Genomic DNA, 20795 nt, shown 5'->3' with positions numbered 1-20795 from the left:
TGTGCTACTATGCCCAGCTAGTAAAAAAGATATTTTTAAATACTATATTCGAAGCCGGGCACAGTGGCGCACACTTGTAATCCCAGCATTTGGGAAACTGAGATAGGAGGATCACGGTTTTTGGACAGCCTCAGCTACTTAGTGAGGTTCACAGAGCAATTTTGTGAGACCTTGTTTCAAAAATAAAAAGACTAGCCAGGCATGGTAGTGCACTCTTGTAATCCTCGAGTTTGGGAGGCAGAGATAGGAGGGTCCTACAGGTTCAAAGCCAGCCTCTCTGGCTTAAGAGACCCTGTTTCCAAATAAAAAAAAATATATAAAAATATAGGTGTCTGGGAGTGTAGCCCGGAGGTAGAAGGGTTTCCAGGAACCCCAGTAGCACCAAAAATAAAATAAAATGACTAAAAAATTAGGGCTAGGGGTGTAGCTCAGATGTAGAATGCTCCTGGGTTCCATCCTCAGTATAGCCCCCCCCCCAAAAAAAAAGTCACAAAAAAATAGAACTAGGGTTGTAGCTTGGAGGTAGAATGCCCCTGGGTTCCATCTCTAGTACTGCAAATTAATTATTTAATTGATATAATTAGTATCAGAAATTACTGATATAAAATGAGTAGATATTAATCTCTAGCACTGCCAAAAGGAATAGATATGATGTTAAAATTTGAACTTAATTCTAGTGAACTATATCTAATCAATAATTTTATACTGTTATAATGCAAGGATAAAGACATTTTATATGAAGAAAAATTATATGAAAGTGGAATTTTGTAAGTAACAATATGTTTTACACATAGTCTTACTGCTGCAATTCTACTTTTACTCATTTTCAAAGCCAGTGGAGAGGAGTTGTATCTTAAAAGGCTTAAGTTTAAAGTTGACAGCATCATTCAAGGCAAGAATGCATTTATTTTTGTTCATTTTCAAGCCTTGTTGGCTTGAAATACCTGCTTGTTGTATGCCAGCTCATTCAACCCAGCTGGCTTTTTTCTTGTAGTGTTGTTTTGTTACTCCCCCCCCCCCCCACCCCTTGTACTGGGGATGGAAGCCAGGAGCATTCTACCTCCGAGCTACACCCCCAGTCCTATTTTTTTTTTAGTCTTTTTTTTTTTTTTGAAACAGGGTCTCACTGAGTTGCAAAGGCTAAGTAGCTGAGACTGTCCACTAATGCTCTCTGCCTCCAGAATGCTGGGATTACAAGCTTGCACAACCAGGAAGACCAGGAGCGAGGCTTGCGTGTTCTCCCTCCCTCTCTCCCTCCCTCCCTCCCTCCCTCCTTCTCTCCCTCTCTCCCTCTCTCCCTCTCCCTCTCTCCTTCTCTCCCTCCCTCTCCCTCCCCTTTTGTAGTGCTGGAGATATAACTCAGCTGTTTTTATTTCTGAGCTCCACCCCCAGCCCTTTTTAATTTTTATTTTGAAATAGGATCTCACTAGGTTCATGAGAGTCTCCATACTTGCTCAGGCTGCCCTTGAATCTGTGATCTTACTGTCTCAGCCTCCCAAGTACTGAGATTACAAACATGAGCCACCATACCTGGTTATGTATATTGACATACTGATTTTCTTGTATATAGATTTTTTGTATCTATAAATATTAGAATTACATATATCTTTTGGGTAGGCTACTCACATTATTAATTTATAAATTAATTTATAAATTATTATATTATTATAAAAATTATTACTTAATTTTATGAGGGAGAAAAATATAGCCTTATGATCTGATTAGACTTGAGATTTCCAAATTGAGATTTTGTGTGTGTTTTAATGGGATTGAACCCAGGGGCATTCTATCTCTGAGCTACAACACCAGACCTATTTTATTCTCTTATTTTGAAATGGGTCTCATTAAGTTACAGAGGGCCACACTAAGTTGCTAAGGCTAGCCTTGAACCTGCAATCTTCTAGTCTCAGCCTGCCAAGTACTGAGATTACAAGTGTGTGCCAACAAACCTGGCTCTAAAATAAGATTTCTAAACCAGAAAATATAACACAAAGAATCAACTACACATTTTGAAGTTAAAAAAGAAACTTTGCTAAGTTAGCAGGTAAAGTTTTATTTTTAATAATTGTAATAATAATTACAATTCTAAGAAATATAAATATCTTTGTAAAAGTGGATGATTTTTAGTCTTTCAGTATTTGCCAGTCATTACTCTGGTTCTTTTATAGGGTTAGATAAAATCAAAAGTTTATTTTTTTATTTATCTGAGATTTAGTAGTATGTATAATTTCAAAACTATATTTTTTACCATAAATATAACTTCATCTTCTAATCTGAATTGAGGAAGAAGTCCAGGGATAAAAGTTTGAATGCTTTCTAAAGTTAGAGGAATTGCTTTATTTAGATTTTTTTTTAGCCTTTATGATTTTTGAGTCTCTTTGCAAAATAGAAGAAAAGTTACCCAGCAAGACGAGGCAGCTGTGAATGATCTTTTAGCAAACTATTTTATGAAAATTTTAAGAATTTCTCCTTCCAAGTAGTTGCCCCTAACATATACTTTTTCTACAGTATGATGTTAAGCATCTCTCTTTTGAAACTGCTTAGCAAAACCTACCTTTAAACATTAGACATATTAAGTTATAGTCTATCATAATTTTAAGAAATGCTGTTTAATAGGGTGAATTCATTTAATCATTAATACCATATATTTAAGGTAGAAAAAAAGAAAAGAAAAATGTATTTTGTTATTCAATAGCAGGCCTATAAAAGTCTAAATAATTTTATCACATCAAAATAGTGAAGGATACTGGCCTTTGACTTGTTTTCCCATTGTATGAATACCCACAAACACACACATATATAGAAAATTGATATTATTCTCTGGCATTTAGAAATTACATTGTGTATCTTTTCTGTCTGCCTGATTAAAATTGTTGAAGTCTTAATGTTATGAGAGAGAGGATCTTTTGGTGTGGGATGTTAGAAACTAGACCACATTGGTTTTTCTAATCAGTCATGAGTGTGTTTTTTTTCAAGGAGTTTCTTTCTTTTGAAAAATTTGGATTAGTAATTATTTATTCTTGGAGATGTTATAGTGTCAATATAATGACTTTTAATAGTACACCTCGTCTTGTGGTCACCCTGGTCCTTGGAATAAGATTTTTGAAATCTTATTGCAAAAATTTTATTTCCCCAAAGCATCCTGTGGCTCACTATTTGGGACTATCTCCGCATTACCTCATTGGGGGAGACTGGCCCTTGAGTCTGTAATGGCACCTTGCATTATGCATTCTATTGTAGTCAGGCTTTACCCTGCTGATGGCTACTTGTATCCTGTTCTGTTACCATGCTCTATTGTTCTGTTGTACCATGCTCCATGAGAAACCTGGATCTTTTTATGCCCACTCCTGTTTACCCAGTTCTTTTTTTTTTTTAATTTTATTTTATTGGTGCACTGTATTCATACATCATAGTGGGATACAAACTTTTGTAGACATACATGCACACATCGCCCAGTCAGCCCCCACCCGATCCCCACCCCATTCTCTCCCCATCCCTCCTTCCCATGCTTGGCTTAGTGGTTGACATCTAGTATTATAGCAATTTATCCAAAATTAAAAATGATAATCTCACATAACAGTTTCATTTGTCTGATACCAAGCGTTTGATGATTTAAAGATAGCATTTCAATATTTCTTTTTGCTTTCTTACTAGAGCATATTTTTTTCTGTTTTTTTTAGGTGAAACTATCATATATTTATATATTTATTTTTCAGAAAAAAATCTATCCAAATATGGAATATGAATTCTAGATACCCAAAATGATCTTGAAAAAGAACAAAGCTAGCAGATATATATTTTCTGATTTCAAACCATATAAAGCTACAATAATTGAAACAGTGTAGTACTGTTCTAAAGGCAGATATATAGACCATTGGAGTTAAATACAAGCCTAGAGCTAAATTCTTCCCTATATTGTCAAGTTATTTTTGACAAGGTTTCCACGAACATTTGGTGGTGGAAATAATAATCTTTTAACTAAATATTGTTGAAAAATAATAATTACATGGAAAAGAATAAAATTGGACCTTTACCTAATCCCATATATAAGTATTAACTCAAAATAGATAAAAGACCTAAGTATAAATCTTAAGACTATAAACTTTTAGGAGAAAATCTGGGTCGTAAAACCTCACAACATTGAAATTGGCAGTGATTTCTTGGATATGATTTCAATGGCACAGGCAACAGAAGAATATACAAACTCCCTAAAAAATAAAAGAAAATATTGTATATCCAAAGACAATGTAAACAGAGTTAAAAGTTACTAATAGAACTGGATAAAATATTTCCAAATGCTATCTCTGAAGGTATATTAATATTCCAACTAGAAATCCTAAAAATTAACAACAATAAAGGCAAACAATACAACTTAGAGATAGGTAAAAGACTAACATAAATAATGAATCTCCACAGATAACCAATCTTAGTTGTCTGTTGGATGGAAACTCTTGTTTTTCTGGTTCTGGTGAGTGTTACCTATTTCTTTGTAGTTAATCTCTTTGAGTATTTTCTCTAGCTCTGGTTTTGAAGACATAAATTCCTTCAGTTTCTGTTTGTCATGGAAGCTTCTTATTTCTCCATCTAATTTGATAGAAAGTTTTGCTGGATAGGAAATTTTTGGCTGGAAGTTGTTTTCTTTCAGAGTTTGGAATATGTTACTCCAAGCCCTTCTGGCTCTCATGACTTGGTTTGGGAAGTCTGGAGTGATTCTAATTGGTTTGCCTCTGAATGTCAGTTGGCCCTTTGTTTTTGTTGCCTTTAAGATTCTCTGCTTGGCTTCCACATTGGTCATTTTGACAATTATGTGGCGTGGGGATCCTCTTCTCCGATCCTGTCTAAAGGGAGTTCTATAAGTTTCCTGGATCTGTGTATCAACCTCTTGCTCTATATTTGGAAAATTTTCTGCTATTACTTCCTTGAAGAGATTGTTGATCCCTTTGGTATCACTTTCTTTTCCCTCCTCTATTCCAATTATTCTTAGGTTAGCTCTCTTAAGATGGGCCCATATTTCTTCAATGTCAGATTCCTGCTGTTGGATATTTTTTTCTAGATTAGAAACTATGCATTCATTTTTTGATTGCTCATCTTCTAAGAGCGAGATTCTGTTCTCCATGTGGTCTAATCGGTTGTTTGTGCTTTGAATTGAGGCCTTTACTTCATTAATTGCATCCTTTATCTCTCTTTGGCTCTCTCTGAGTTCTTTTCGAAGCACCTCTATTATTTCTACAGTTATTTTCCTGATTTGATCTTCTAGAAATCTCTGATTTTCTGTTTTATCAGGTTCTGATGTTGTGGGGTTGTGCACATTCATTACTCCAGTGTTATTCCTCTTTCCCATGATTTCGGAAGTTTGTGCCTTCTCTGGGTTCTTCCCTTGGGTCACTATGGCTTCACTTAAGGTGCTCTGGATCTCGAGTCTGTATTATCTCAGACCCCACTACTCCTTTACTGGGTTGTATCACAGAGTCTCCGACCCAGGGAGTCGATAGAGGCTGCTTTAAACTATGGGGGGTGCCAGGTTGCACGTTCTCCTATGGTGTGATATCTCTGCCACCACCACTCCCTCACTGGGTCAAGTCCCAGGAGGCCCAATACTGCGATTTCTCCTCTGTGGCCCGCAATTTGACTCACTGTTCTTGAGTACGCAGATGTAGCTGTACTGGACTCAGTGAATTCACTGCTGCTGCCGCTACCGGTAGCAATATGGCGCCTCTGCCACGCCCTCGGCCATGAGGCTGGCGTATTTTTTCTTCTCTGGTTTTGATTTCCACTCTGAATCCCTGCAGCGTGTGCTGAGCTCAGCCACTGGGAGCTTTAAATGCTGTCTGCGCCGAAAGATCCCGCCTGGCTGTTCCGCAGCGGCTCACCTGGCTTGCTGTAGCCGTCCGTTGAGTTCGCCGCTGCCGCCGGCAGTATGGCGCTGCTGCCGCGTCCTCGGGCTCGTGTGTCTCCTCTGTGGCCCTGAGCTCTGTTCTCAGTCTGCTTTCTCTCTGGAGCCTGGTGGGTTTTTTTTTTGTTTTTCTGGTGATGGTGTTTTCTGGCTATGAAAGGCGCTCTTTTTGTGGTAATGGAGATTGGTTGTTAGCGGGACTCTTAAGCCCCGCTTTTCTCGGTCGCCATCTTCCCGGAAGTCTCTACCCAGTTCTTAGAACAGTGCATATGGTACACAACAAGGCTTTAATAAGTACTTACCTACTAAGAATAGGTAAGCATGAATAGAAATATTTCATTTTTATTTTTGGTACTGGGGATGGAACCCAGAGGCTTTCTACTTCTAGGATATACTCCCATACCTATTTTATATTTTATTTGGAAACAGGGTCTCACTAAGTTGCTGAGAGCTTCACTAAGTAGCTGGCTTCGAACGTGTGTGATCCTCCTGTCTCAGCCTCCCAAGCGTGGGGATTACAAGCATGCACCACCATGCCTGGCATGAAATATTCCATTTTTAAAAAAGGGACGTTGGATACATTAAGGAAAGAAAAAAAAAGGATGACTCTCATTTGAAACATGCTAATTTTATATAGTAATCAATTAGGTCAGGGCATATTAAACATTTTTTGTACAGGAATAAAGAATTAAATATCTTTGCAGACCTTACAGACATTTTCATTACCACTTTATTGAAGTGAGAAAGCATCTGTGGATAATAAATGAATGTATGGGGCAGTGTTTCAGTAAATGTTTATATTTTTAAAAATGGGTGGTTTGCTTGTGGACCATAATTTCCTGAATTTTGGGCCTGGTAGTGAAGAGCTATAAAGGCAAAATTTAGGAATTTGATCTTGATTCAGAAAGTGATTGTGATGTTTTACATTATTGAAGTATGAGATGAGGAAAGAAGGTATTCTAGGAAAATTAATCTGGCAAGCTGGAGGAAAAAAGGCAAGGGAAAATAGGAATAATTTAAGCTTGTATAGAGTTTACTAGATGTAAGGCATTGTGTTAAATGCTTTGTGTAAGTTGTTTAATTTTTCTTCTTTCCACTGAGAAGGAAAATGATGCACAGAAAATTTAAATGATTTGCTCAAAGTCACATAACTGTTAAGTGGTGAAGTAGCATTTGAACTTGGAATATTCCTCAGTCATTGCTATTCTAAATATTCTAATGCTCTAGGAAAATATCTAGGAGCTCAGGTAGGATATTGGCAGTGTAAAGCTAAGACAATAATGAGAAATGTGAGTCAACTGTGGCCTGAATATGAACTAAAATTATAATGTAAATGAGCATGATTAGGGAAAAATAATTCCCAAAGATTACACCAGGAATTTTGGGAATATTATTTATAAGGCTTAAGGAAAATGGAAAAGGGAGCTATTTAGGAAAAGATGATGTTTTGGACATGGTTGGAGATAATGTCAACATCTTTTGCATGCTCATTAATAATAAACAACCAAAGCTTGCTTGATAGTATACATGTGGAGATAGAAAACTGGGAATCAGCATTTTTCAACATACTTTGAGCATCTACTCTATACAAGACTTTGGAAGTGACAGAGTAAAAATGAAGCAACATAAGAAGGAAGATTCCCTCAACAATTATGTATAATTTTTTACTCTTAAATTATATGCCCTCGAAATAGAACCACTTTTTTTTTTTCAGTAGTACGAGGGATTGAACGCATGGTTATTCTACCTCTCAGCTGTACCCCCAAGTCCCTCCCCCCTTTTTTTGGAACTGGGAATTGAACCAAGAGGGATTCTACTTCTGAACTACACCTCCAGTTCTCTTATTTTTTATTTTTTGCAGTACTGGGGATTGAATCTAGGAGCATCCTACCTCTGAGCTATACCCCCAGACCTATTTTTATGCTTGATTTTGAAACAAGGTCTCATAAATTGCAGAAGGCCTTTCTAAATAGCTGAGGCTGGCTGAGAACCTGCAATTCTTCTGTCTCAGCTTCGCAAGTACTAGGATTACAAGTGTGTACCACCATGCTTGGCTTTTATTTTTATTTTGAAATGGAGTCTTGCTAGGTTGATGAGAGTCTCACTACTTGGCAAGGCTGTCCTTGAACCTTTGATCCTTCTGTCTCATCCCCTAGCCCTTTCTTTCTTTCTTTCTTTCTTTCTTTCTTTCTTTCTTTCTTTCTTTCTTTCCTCCTCCTCCTCCTCCTCCTCCTCCTCCTCCTCCTCCTCCTCCTCCTTTTCCTTTTTTTTGCGGTACTGGGGATGGAAGCCAGGGGCATTCCACCTCAGAGCTACACCCCCAACCCTATTTTTAATTCTTTATTTTGAAACAGGGTCTCTCTGAGTTGTAAAGGGTCTCACCAAGTATTAGCTGAGGCTGTCCACGAACTGTCTCTGCCTCCCAAAATCTGGGATTACAAGTGTAATCTCTGCAAAATGGAACACATTTAAGGTATTAAAATGGTTAGTTGAGTAAGCGGGGCGTGGTGGCGCATGCTTGTAATCCCAGCATTTAGGAGGCTGAGACCAGAGGATAGTGGTTCCCGGAAAGACTCAGTTACTTAATGAGGTCCTTTGCAACTCTGTGAGACCCTGTTTCCAAATAAAGAATAAAAAAAGGGCTGGGGGTGTCGCTCGAAGGTAGAATGCCCCTGGGTTCAAGTCCCAGTACTGCAAAATAAATAAATAAATAAGTAATAAAATGGTGAGTTGAGTGATTGAGATACAAGAAGGACTCCTGATATTGGAGGAGAAACCTCAGTGGAATCAGGGAGGTGGTCTACGAGAGAGGAGGAAGACTCAGGTTTATTAATGGAAATACTACCTCTGACTATGTGTACATACATGAATATATTAACATCAGTCTCAGTATCCTTTATTGGGAAGGGAGGGTAAACGGGGAGGGGAAGGGGTACACCAAGTGCTGTGGTCATGTATGTCATTGTCAGTATGATTTACATTATAATGTGAGACTATAATGCATCAATAATAGCACATTAAAAAAAAATAAAATGGCTAGTTGAGTGAGACATGGTGGTGCACACCTGTAATTCCAGTACTTAGGAGGCTCCGACAGAATCAAAGGTTGGAGTACAGTTTAACATCAACCTAGTGAGACCCTGTCTCAAAATAAAAATAAATTAGGGCTGGGGGTATAGCTCAGAGGTAGAATGGCTCTGGATTCAATCCACACATGCACCCCACCTCCCCTCAGAAGTGTGTTCTGAAATAGCAAGAGCAACTTGAAATCCTCCAAACCTAAATGTTAAAAGAGATACATATGCCATGTTTTTACTTTTGCCTTTACTACTCCCTACTCTCAAAAGAGGAAGAGCAAAGAAAGATAATTAATTTGATCTTATTAATATAACAAAATGTCAACAAATTGAGCTTAATGTAATTGGCTTTTATTAGCAACTCATTAATCATTTAGCATTCTATTTATGAAATGGGACATCCAGCTAAACTCAGCGAAGCAGGAGTGTCTTTATAAGCAACAATAGATTGAAAAGGAAGAAAAAAGTTGATTGATTCTTTCAAAATTGTTTTTTCTTATTAGAGTTAAAACAGTGAGGACTTCCTTTTACTTATTCTCCTTGACTGGCCCCTTTTTGTTGGATGCTATCTTCTGTTAATTTGGAAAACTGGTCAATTAGCCTGAGTGACTTCATTCTGTGATTTAATTTGCTCCTTCGGACCTAGTGTGAGCCTAGTCCCAAACAATGGCCTCTATCATGTGTGTGTGTGTGTGTGTGTGTGTGTGTGTGTGTGTGTGTGTGTGTGTGAGAGAGAGAGAGAGAGAGAGAGAGAGAGAGAGACACACACACACACACACACACAGACAGACAGACACTGACTGAGGATGGAACCCAGGGGCATTCTACTTCCAAGCTATACCCCCAGCTCTATTTTTATTCTTTATTTTGAAACAGGATCTCACTGAGTTGCTAAGGGCCTCACTAAGTAGCTGAGGCTGTCTTTGAACTGTGATCCTCCTGTCTCAGACTCCCAAATGCTGGGATTACAAGTGTGTGCCACCATGCCCAGCTATAAATTTACTTAAGTTTTGATGCCTCAGCTAACTTTTTAAAATGAAGATATAATTAATAAGTAAGAGAATTTACTTGTCTTTTTCCATGGGTTCTATAGTAAACAATACTTTTAATGTTGTGATAGGAGAACTTAGCCTGGCTAACTTATAGCTATAACATTGAAATTGAGTTGGGGTTCACAAAGAAGATAAAAAATACAACAAAGGAGTGTGTTATTAGGCTCCTTTTATTAAAGGTTTGTCACTTCTGGTCAAGGTCTACAGACTGATATGGGGGGGTTATCAGTCAGCAGAATCATGCCTCAGAGAGAAAGTGAGGGTATTTATGTAGCCAGGGTATTTATGTAGCTGGGGTTTTGGGGTGGGGCTAGCAAGGCAGAAGAATGCCAGTCCTCTCAAAACATGTGGAGTCTGCCCTGTGACATCTGGCCTTCTCATGACACCACAAGTCTGCCCCATCTCCACTTCTGGCTTCCAGCGTTTCCCCTCCTATCCCAGCTGTAGGGGAGGGGTTGGACCCGACCTATCATTCTGGCCTTTTGGTGATATTGGTCGATGACTGAGTCAATAAGTCAATAACTACTTTCTGCTGTCAGAGGAGACATTGTTATAGGGGCCTCTTGGCCAGAAGTCAGGTCATTTTTAAGTGGGCAGGCGGGAGTATGGCTACAGCAGAAGTTGATTGAAGGTTACCCTGGACAGCTCAATAATGCATGTTTGAATGAACTTTAGCAGACAGAGGGCTATCAAAAAGAAAAGGCAAATCATGATAACGGGTCCCAGGAGGGGAAGGAGCCAAGAAGCTACTGGCCCTAGGAACCATTCCAGATATGAGGTAGACTGTCAATATCGTGTTTTTAGATCCTCGCTTAACCTGGTCAGAGTTTGGACATTTTCTTTCACTAGACCAGATTCATTAACGTAATAGCATTTTCCCCTGAGAAAGAGACAAACACTACCCTTTTCAACAGTGAGTAAATTCAAAGCCTGTATATTTTGGAGGGCTACCCCCCTAGCAAGAGAGGTAATTTGTTGCTGAAGGTAGGGAAAAGGAGCTTGTAGATTCAAGAGCCACTTGAAGTTGCCTCTATTTGGATTAGACAATATGGGTTAGTCTGGTCAAATGGAAAACATGCTATTGGGTCGGGAGCATCAGTAGCAGATTTTAGAGTTCGATACTTATAGGTGTCTGGCATCGAGAGGGGGGGGGAGGGGAGAGAGAAAATATGAGAGTGAGCGAGCGAGCACTGTGTTCATCCCACCTTGTTTTTGGTCCAACGTTCTTTTTGGAGGGGGGAGACAAATAGGTCTCTTGCATGATGAGTTTTCAGACATAAACAGGTGGGCCTGCTGAAATTAAAAGCATTAAAAAGAATTAAGCCGGTCATGGTGGTGCATGCTTGTAATCCCCATGCTTGGGAGGCTGAGACAGGAGGATCGCGCAGGTTTGAAGCCAGCCTCAGCTACTTAGTGAGGCTCTCAGCAACTTAGTGAGACCATTTCCAAATAAAATATATTAAAAAAAAAAAAAGGTCTGGGAGTATAGCCCAGAGGTAGAAAGCCCCTGGGTTCCACCCCCAGTACCACCACCAAAAAAAAAAAAAAAAAAAAAAAGAATTAAGCGAGGAAAAACGGAGCTTAGTGGGCCCCAACATTGTACAGGAGAGTTTGTTGTGAGGCTGTTGTAATGGAGTCCTTTTTAGCCGAGTAAGGTAATGCCAGTTGGGGTCACCCAGCAGTAGGTGTGGTGAGGACACTGTAAAAGGCCCAGTCCACTGTGGTTGGAGATGTTTGAGTTGAAGAGATTTGAGGAGCACTTGGTCTCCCGGCTTAAGGGCCTTGGCTGCTGGGAATTGAAAACTTTAAATGTCGTGTTCACCAAGTCTTGAATACAGGTCTGAGGCCCGTCCTTAGCCTTTTAAATTTTTTTCTGAATGTCACGGACCACACCCAATGAAATGGGTTGCCAACACCACAGATACCACCTCAGTAGATGGATCTAAGCTAGCATAGAGGGTGAAAGCCTCCTGAAGCTGAAAAAGAAAAACGGCCAGGTTTTCATCTGGACCTTGGGTGATTTCCTTAAGTTTATCATAGGTAACTGCCTTATGGGAAGCAGCCTGCATGCCATCAAGGAGGAAAGATCATATGGCCTTTTTTTTTTTTTTTTTTTTTTGCAGGTCTGGGGATGGAACCCAGGGGCATTTGACCTCTGAGCTACATCCGCTGCCCTTTTTTTTTTTTTTTTTTTTTTTGGTGGTACTGGCGGGGATTACAAGCATGTGCCACCAGGTCCGGCCCCTGCCCTATTTTTTATTCTTTATTTTGAAACTAGGTCTCACTGAGTTGCAGAGGACCTCACTAAGTAACTGACCTCACTAAGTTTCTTAAGGGAGGATGGGGGGAGGGGATTAGAGTGAGAGGCCGTCTTAAGGTAGAGTGGCGGTCAGGGCAGTGAGGAGAGATTCTGGGGATCAGGGGTGCCTATAACTCAGCAAAGTCACAAGATGGCAACTTTGACTCAGTAGAATTAGAAAATGGCGGCTGACAAGAAAGAGGGGTTGTGTCCGTAGCCAGTAAGACTTGGGTGGTGGAATAGTGGCAACAAAGGGAGGGATGGGAGTGCAAAAAAAAAGGAGGCCTGGGTATAAAGGAGTTCTTACCATTTACCAGACTGCTTACAAAAGTTGCTGATTGATCAGGATATTAAAATCCAAAGGTTCATTTTTGGGCCATTGAGACCCATTATCCATTTTGTACTGAGGACATGCTGTGTTACAATAGAAAAGGAGGTGCTCTGGGCACAAATCTGATAGCCAGAAGATGGTCCAGAAATTATAGAGTAGATAACCCCATGGGGACTGGGGATCTGTGTTGGAGTTTTGGAATTTTGGCATCCCATGTCTGGTCTGCAGGGGAGAACAAAGAACAGGAGACAGGCATCCTCCTTATTAGGATCAGAGTCTGGGAAGCAGAACCAAGAGTACTGGAGGGACCTCTCCACTCCCTTCTCAAGGCCTTAGGACAACTTGGTTGTCTGGAGGCAACTCTTACGCAGATACGCATCTGGACAAACAGAAGCTGGAGGCAATGACCCTCTGACCAGAGAAAGGAAAGAACTCACTCTAAGAGCAGTTGGTCCAATAAAGGGTCAGAGAGTCCAGGTTCCTGGGAGTAAAGAGGAGGGCTCCCCTTGGGACAGTGAAACCACCAGGGAGTCACAGGGCCTCAGGGAGGAGTAAAGAAAATTTAAACCCTCCCGGGTTTGGTACCAGATGTATGTTGAAATTGTGTCGGGTCGCAAAGGAGGCAAAATATGGCAAAGGATTGTGATATTAGGCCCCTTTTATTAAAGGTCTGTTGCTTCTGGTCAAGGCCTGTGGTGGGGCGTTAGCAGAGTCCAACTGCAGAGAGCAAGTGAGGGTATTTATGTAGCCTGGGTCTTGGAGTAGGGCTAGCAAGGCAGGAGAATGCCTCTCAAGGCATCTGGAGTCGGCCCCATCTCTGCTTTTGACTTTTGATTCCAGCTGCAGGATCCTCTGAGGGGAGGGGGAGGGACCAGACTTATCTATAGCCTCCCCAAACTTATAGCCTGTCTAACTGAAAATTTACTATCTTAAAGATCTTAAAATACAGCCCAGTGTGGTGCTGGCACAAGCTAATAATTCCAGCATTCAGGAGGCTGAGACCAGAGGATTGTGATTCACAGACAGCCTCAGCTACTTAGTGAGGCCCTCCACAACTTAGTGAGATCCTATTTCAAAAGAAAGAATTAAAAATAGGGCAGGGAATGTAGCTTCAAGGTCGAATGCCTCTGGGTTCCATCCCTAGACCCACAAAAAGAATGGAGGGGGAAGGGCATGAAACACAATGTAAATGTACACCACTCTCAATATGTTCCACTTACAGAAAAATAAAAATTAAATTAAAAAAAGATCTTAAAATGCAAAATCCTTTCAGGTCTTTTAATAAATTGTTGCATATTGGAAAATATGGCTATTCTCATTTTTATCTACTAGAATGCTGTAGTGTTTTTGGACCTGGGAAGAAGTGATATATTCCAGTCTGTATACTATGGTCACTATGATAAGAACCAAGGTAGCCAGGGTAATAATAATAAAAACATTACATAATTAAAATCTACATATGATTACTGATTTGGGCTTAGTATAAAATTTTATCTTTAAAAAAAAGGTACCTGTGTTTGGTGGCCCATGCCTGTAATCCCACTACTTCGTAGGCTGAGACAGGAAGATCTCAGGTTAAAGGCCAGTCTTCGCAATTTAGCAAGACCATGTTTCAAAATAAAATTTATAGGGCAGAGGTAGAATGCCTCTGGCCCTGGCTTCAATCCCCAGCATGCACACACTCAATAAAGAAGGTGCTCACTCAACAAAGGGTGATAAAATAGAGTGGAAAGATTATTATCTTAGAAGTCAAGACTGAATTCTAGTCCTAGCTTTATCATTAACATTGTGTTTTTGGATTTTTGGGTTTGGTTCTGCATATGGCAGCTTGGTGTTGTCAGTGGTTCTAAAATCTGCAAGTATGATCACTTGCATCAACTTCACTCATTCTTTATTTCCTTACCATCACTAACAGTTTACCTTGTCCTGTTGTTAAATTTTGTTACTTTACAAATACTAGATTATAATAGACTAAGTAGAGATCACAAAAAGTTGTGATTTAGGAGAAATACAAAAATGTCTTAAGCTCTGTATTTTTTTCTTTAACCAAATTTATTTGCCAACTAAGCAATTTTCTCAGTACAAAAACCATGAGTTACATCTGATTTAATATGTACCTTGGTGGAATATATTGCTATATTTTACAATTGATTCCTAATCATTATGCTTTTGGAATGCTGATAATGCTTCTTACTAAACCTTAGTAATTTGTAAATTAACTTTCATTGGAGGGGAGACAGAACATTAAAACATTTAAAATTATATTTCTGAAATACCCAAACTAGGTAAAAATATAAAAACTAAATTTACCTCTCACTGGAAATATACTTCAGTTGTGATTGGATACCTGATGCTTACCATTGCTTTTGGTTAGCTCCTTTCATTACTTTCAGGCGTGTGTATTAGGTATTCTGTCAATATTTTTTTTATGAAATCCTTAGCTTTTATATCATGACTGATTCTCTGAGCTTTTGATCTTGTTTGGTCATCCTAGTGATTTTCTTGCCTCTCCTTTGTTTGGATTCTTTCCTGGGTTTCATTTCTTGATATGTTCTTTTGTAATGGTAGAGTATATTCTTCCATAGTTTGTTTAGAAAGGACTGTCTAATTTTAGGACATATTTTGATGACTTGTTCATCAGATAGTATTCTTATTCTACCCTCAAGTTTGAATCAAACTTAATTGCACATTGAATTCTGGATTAGAAGTTATTTTTCCATAGAATTTTGAAAGCAATAAGTGCCCTCCAGATTCTTATGTTGCTTTAGAAAACTCAGATATACTCTACTTTTTTTTTTTATGTAAAGGAAGCCTGTGAGATCACTTTTGTGTATTTATACTTGGAAATTTCAAAGTGACATCCTAGATGTACATTGATTTTCATTCATTGTACTTAGCTTTATTTTCCATTTTGAAATTTAGAAATTTAGCCCGACATGGTGTTGCATGCTTGTATTCCCAGCGCTTGGGAGGCTGAGACAGGAGAATCATGCAGGTTCAAAGCCAGCCTCAGCTACTTAGTGAGGCTCTCAGCAATATAGTGAGACCCTGTTTTCAAATAAAATACAAAATTGGTCTGAAGTGTAGCCCAGAGTTAGCCCCTGGGTTCCATCCTCAGTACCACAAAAAAGAAAGAAAGAAAGAAAGAAAGAAAGAAAGAAAGAAAGAAAGAAAGATTCATTTAAGAATTTTAGTGCTGGAAATTTTTATTAATTGAAGATTCTCTCCCTCCCTCCCTTCCTTCCTTCCTCCCTTCCTGCTCTTTGCTGAAAATTTTGTATTGGGATGCCAAGTTATTCTGGGTTTTTTTCTTTCTCTTTCCTCCTGTATACTTTTTTCTTTTTTGGTATGGGGACTGAATCCAGGGACATTTTATTTCTGAGCTACATCCCTAGAACATTTTAAAACAAATTTTTATTTTGAGCCAGGATCTCATTAGGTTGCTGAGCCTGGCCTGTAACCTGTAACTCTCCTTTCTCAGATCCCCAAGTACTGGAATTAAAGCCATGTGCCACCACACCTGGCTTTTCTTTTTTTTTTTTTTTTTTGGTTCTAGTTACTGGGGAAATTATTCAACTTCATTTTCTAAACCTCCTATTTTGGTTTTTTAAATTTCTTCATAATTTAATTTTTAAGGACCTTGTTTGTTGTCTAGTCATTTTTGGTAGTGACCTTTTCTCTTCTTTGATTATATTTTTTCTCTTACTCATTGAGAATGTTAACATTAGCTTTCTTGATTTGTTTTTCTTTTGTAGTCTGTTTTAGTCATATTTTCTCTATGTGTGTTTTATGTTTAATATTTTTCTCACATGAAATATCTGACAATTCTACTACTCATATTTAAAAGAGTAACTCTATAAAAAAGAAATTGGGAACTTTGGTTGGGTGTGGTGGTACCTACTTTTAATCTCAGTACTTGGGAGGCTGAGACAGGAGCATCACAGGTTTTTGGTCCTCCTCACTAATGTGAGATCCTCTGCAACTTAAAGAGATATTGTTTCAATCTTCAAAGTAAAATAGGGTTGGGGGTGTAGTTCAGAGGTAGAATGTCACTGAGTTTAATTCCCAGTACCACCAAAAAAAAAAAAAGAAAAAGAAAAATTAAAAACAGTTAATTAAGCGAGATGTGGTGGTGTATGCTTGTAATCCCCGCACTTGGGAGGCTGAGACAAGAGGATAGCACAGGTTTGAAGCCAGCCTCAGCTACTTAGTGAAGCTCTCAGCAACTTAGTGAGATCCTGTTTCCAAATAAAGTATAAAATAGGTCTGGGAGTGTAACCCGGAGGTAGAAAGCCCCTGGGTTCCACCCCTAGTACCACAAACAAAACAAAACAGTAAATTGGCAGAATTTGCAGGCTATAGTCAGTCAGTTATTTGGAGATCAGGCATTTTCTTCTATATATACTTCATGGCTGTTTATTTATCTAGGTCTTTTAGGTCTCTGGTCTCTGATTTCTCAGAAAAATCTACCTATTTCTTACTTGGCTTTTCAAGTTATACCCATTGAAAAAAGAAGACTTTAGTGTGAAGGGAAGGGCTTGTCATAGACATATTTCATTATGTAAAGTTTCATCTAATCCTTCGGTTTCAGTGGTAATCTCTGTCCTCATTCTGATTTAATATGCTTCCTAAGTCAGAGACTCACTAGTAATTATCTCTAATGAAAATAAGAGGTATTTATTTAACTCTTGTAACTCTTACCAAAATAAGAGTGTTGCTGTGTTAGAGTCAAGACAAGATTAGTAAATCTGGCTATTGCTTAAGCAGACTACTTACAAAACTTTTTTTCTTTTGGTCCTGTTTTACCCACAACTAATTTTTGAATCTTTGGAGACTTCTCTTGGGAATTAGAAACTTATAGCTTTTCCCAACCTTGACAATTAGCCTTTTATTTCACCAAAGCAGCTACCACTGCTGTTGTTATTTTAATATTTGTTGTTTTTGCCCATTTTCCAATCTGATACATCTTGGAATCCTTATAATCCAACATGTTAATTCCTAGCATTGAGCTTTATATTCATTCCACAAAAGCCTGACTTTGGTATTATCTGAATATTTTCACTAAAATGTAACAGAGCCCTGTGGAGTATATATATTCTATCATTTTACTCTTTAAATTATTTTCAGAAAATTTTCCACAATATTTTGCTTCTAAAAAATATAATCTATTAGGTTACACTAACCAGCCTAAGAAGAAAAAAAAAATAAATCTGTAACAAAAACTTTGCATCAGTTGTAAAATAAAATTTGCTTTTGGTATAAACCCCCCCCCCCCTTTTTAATGTTTTCAAACCATCTTGCAAATAATAGTTTTTGAATCTGTGATGTGGATTTTTAAAAACCCTTTAAAACTGAAGTTCTTTAGCTGGGCGTGGTGGCGCACACTTGTAATCCCAGCGCTTGGTTCAAAGCCAGCCTCAGCTACTTAGTGAGACCCTGTTTCCAAATAAAGTATAAAATAGGTCTGGGAGTATAGCCCGGAGGTAGAAAGCCCCTGGGTTCCACCCCCAATACCACACACACACACACACACACACACACACACACACACACACACCTGAAGTTTTTTAAAAAATTTATTTTCTAGAAAACATTTTTTCTTAGCTGGTTTTGCTTGCCTGAAATCCCAGCTACTTGGGAGGCTGAAGCAGGAGGAGGCTTAAGTCCCAGATTAATGCAGGTATCTTAGTGACACCCTCTTATAAAAGGGATGGGAGTGCAGTTCAGTGGTAGAGTATCTGTCTCATATGTGCAAGGCTGTAGGTTCAATCCGAGGTACTAAAAAAATATCTTTCTCTACCTCTTAAAGTAGTTCTTCAGAACTTATTTTCATTTTTTACACTAAGAAACATATTGGAGCTCCATGTCTAATTCAGGCCTACTCTATAGACAAAAGCTAATTTAAAAAGTGGCTAGGTAGGTATTCTCTTACTGTCTTCTTTGCTCATTTCAGTTTCATTTACTTTTTAACTATGTTTCTTCTACCTTTTCCAGTTTTCTACTCAATTCTCCTTGGTGGAGAAGATGGATGCAAAACAGGAGGTGTGAGTAGTTCTTTATTCTCTCTGCATCTATTAATATTACATCATCTTTCCTATGCAATAGTTTTGTTTCTTCTTAGTTTTTACTCTTACATTTATGCAGCCAGTAGGCTTTTTTGTTTTCTTTTGTCTTATTTATGAACTTTAGTTTGTTCTGACAGTATTCTTAGAAGGTTTATGTTAATTTGTAAACATTCCTATTTGTTTCCCTATTTTCATAATTTATACTTGTCCTTTGAAAATTTGGTGTAAGAAAATGATGATGCCCACATTGTTTCACTTGCTCATCCCCTTCATTTACTCAGTCCACTGACATACATTAAATTCTTAATGTAGCTAGGTGGCACACACTTGTAATCCCAGCATTTGGGAGGCTGAGACAGGAGGATCATGGTTGGAGGACAGCCTCAGCTACTTAGGCCCTCCGCAACTCAGTGAGACTCTTTTTCAAAATAAAGAATTAAAATAGGGCTGGGGGTGTGGCTCGGAGGTAAAAAGAGCCTGGGTTCCATCCCCAGTCCCACAAAAAGAAAAGAAAAGTCTTAGTGTGTATCAGACCTTGTGGAATTAAATACTGACATCACTTTTTACTATTGGCGTTCATACTTTCATAGGGAATATCTCCTCCTATTTCTTATTGGGATTATTCACATCTATATAATTAAAATGGCAACTCTTTATTTTTTAATCATCTTATAAAGTCTTATTTCCTTTTAGAGCTATTTGTGGTATTACGAAAGTAAATTCAGGCTTGAGTTCTGACTCTGACATGTGAATTATCTAATATTGGATAAATCAGTGTTTCTAGCTAGGTCTTAGAGACCATAGCTCCAAAGCAGAGTTAATAGCTACTTGACTGGGTTAAACTAAGAGTTCAGATGATAAAAATGAAATGAGAGAATATAAATACATGTACTGTATAGACTTAAGTTTAAAATGTTATATAATGGCAATATTTTTTTTTTATAAGAATCAGTATCTATATATTTGTTTTGTTTTCTTTTGTGATACTGGGGATCGAACCCAAGGGAATTCTATCTTTGAGCTACGCTACCAGCCCTATATTATGTATGTATGTATGTATGTATGTATGTATGTATGTATGTTTGGGGGATGGAACCCTAACCCTATTTTTTATTCTTTATTTTGAAACAGGGCCTCACTGAGTTCCACGAAGTGGCTGAGGCTGTCCTCAAACCAAGATCCTCTGTCTCAGCCTCCCAAATGCTAATATTGCAACCATGTTCCACCATGCTCGACTATGTTTTTTAAACAAGATCTCACTAAGTTGTGGAGGGCTTCACTAAGTTGCTGAGGCTAGCTGTGATCTTGATGTCTCCTTGTCTCAGCCACACAAGTACGGGGATTACAAGTGTGTGACACCATACCTGACTCAGATATTTATTTTTGTAGCTCTTGAAATATTGTAATTATTCTTGGGAGCAAGAGTTGTATTATAGTGATCCTTATCTATTGCCAACTCTTAAATAGCTAGGACCTGCTACTTTTTGTAGCAAGCTGGGAGTCTGTGGAGGTCATTGTTTTAGAATTTGCAGGGCACCATATCAGAATAGAACAAGCAACCAAAAAAGAGAAAAATACCTACCCTCTAAGCATTCAATAAGGTACTGACCTGCCCATGTGCTTTAAGGAATTTCACACAGGTGAGGGAAAGAAGCTCCTAAAAGAATAAGAGAGTATTCCCAAAGTTCGTCAGAGTTTGGAATAGTTTCTTTTCTCATTAGGTAAGAGTGATTAACCTTATAATTTACATAGCATTGAGAGAGTACTCAGAAAAATTTGCTTTATGGAAAAAATTAGCCCTAGCCTAAAATCTGCTGCAGTTATACATAAAAGTTAAAAAACAACCAAAAGAAGCCGGGCATGGTGGCACACACTTGTAATCTCCGTGCTTGGGAGGCTGAGACAGGAGGGTCACTCAAGTTTGAAGCCAGCCTCAGCTACTTAGTGAGGCTCTCAGCAACTTAGTGAGACCCTGTTTCCAAATAAAATATAAAATAGGTCTGGGAGTATAGCCAGGAGATAGAGGGCCCCTGGGTTCCATCCCTAGTACCACACACAAAAAAAAAAAAAAAAAAAAA

The 20795-nt window shown here is 38.5% G+C and overlaps 1 protein-coding gene across 3 annotated transcripts in view; it reads left to right on the top strand.

Annotated features, from left to right (window-relative positions):
• JMJD1C (jumonji domain containing 1C) overlaps positions 1 to 20795 on the top strand; it is a gene marked incomplete at both ends in the record, with an annotated part of 222613 nt that overhangs the window by 20551 nt on the left and 181267 nt on the right. Inside the window, one exon of one of the 3 annotated variants that reach the window (XM_080694230.1) lies at positions 18647 to 18694. The exons of the other annotated variants lie outside the window; for them this stretch is intronic. Within the exon in view, the coding sequence (XP_080550356.1) occupies positions 18647 to 18694 (48 nt within the window). The remainder of the gene's footprint in view (positions 1 to 18646; positions 18695 to 20795) is intronic. 3 annotated transcript variants of the gene reach the window in all.

This window comes from Muscardinus avellanarius (genome assembly GCF_963383645.1).
Source record: "Muscardinus avellanarius genome assembly, chromosome: 4".
Taxonomy (NCBI): Eukaryota; Metazoa; Chordata; class Mammalia; order Rodentia; family Gliridae; genus Muscardinus; species Muscardinus avellanarius.
The sequence above is the reverse complement of the archived record's forward strand: the minus strand, read 5'-3'. Positions and strand labels throughout refer to the sequence as shown.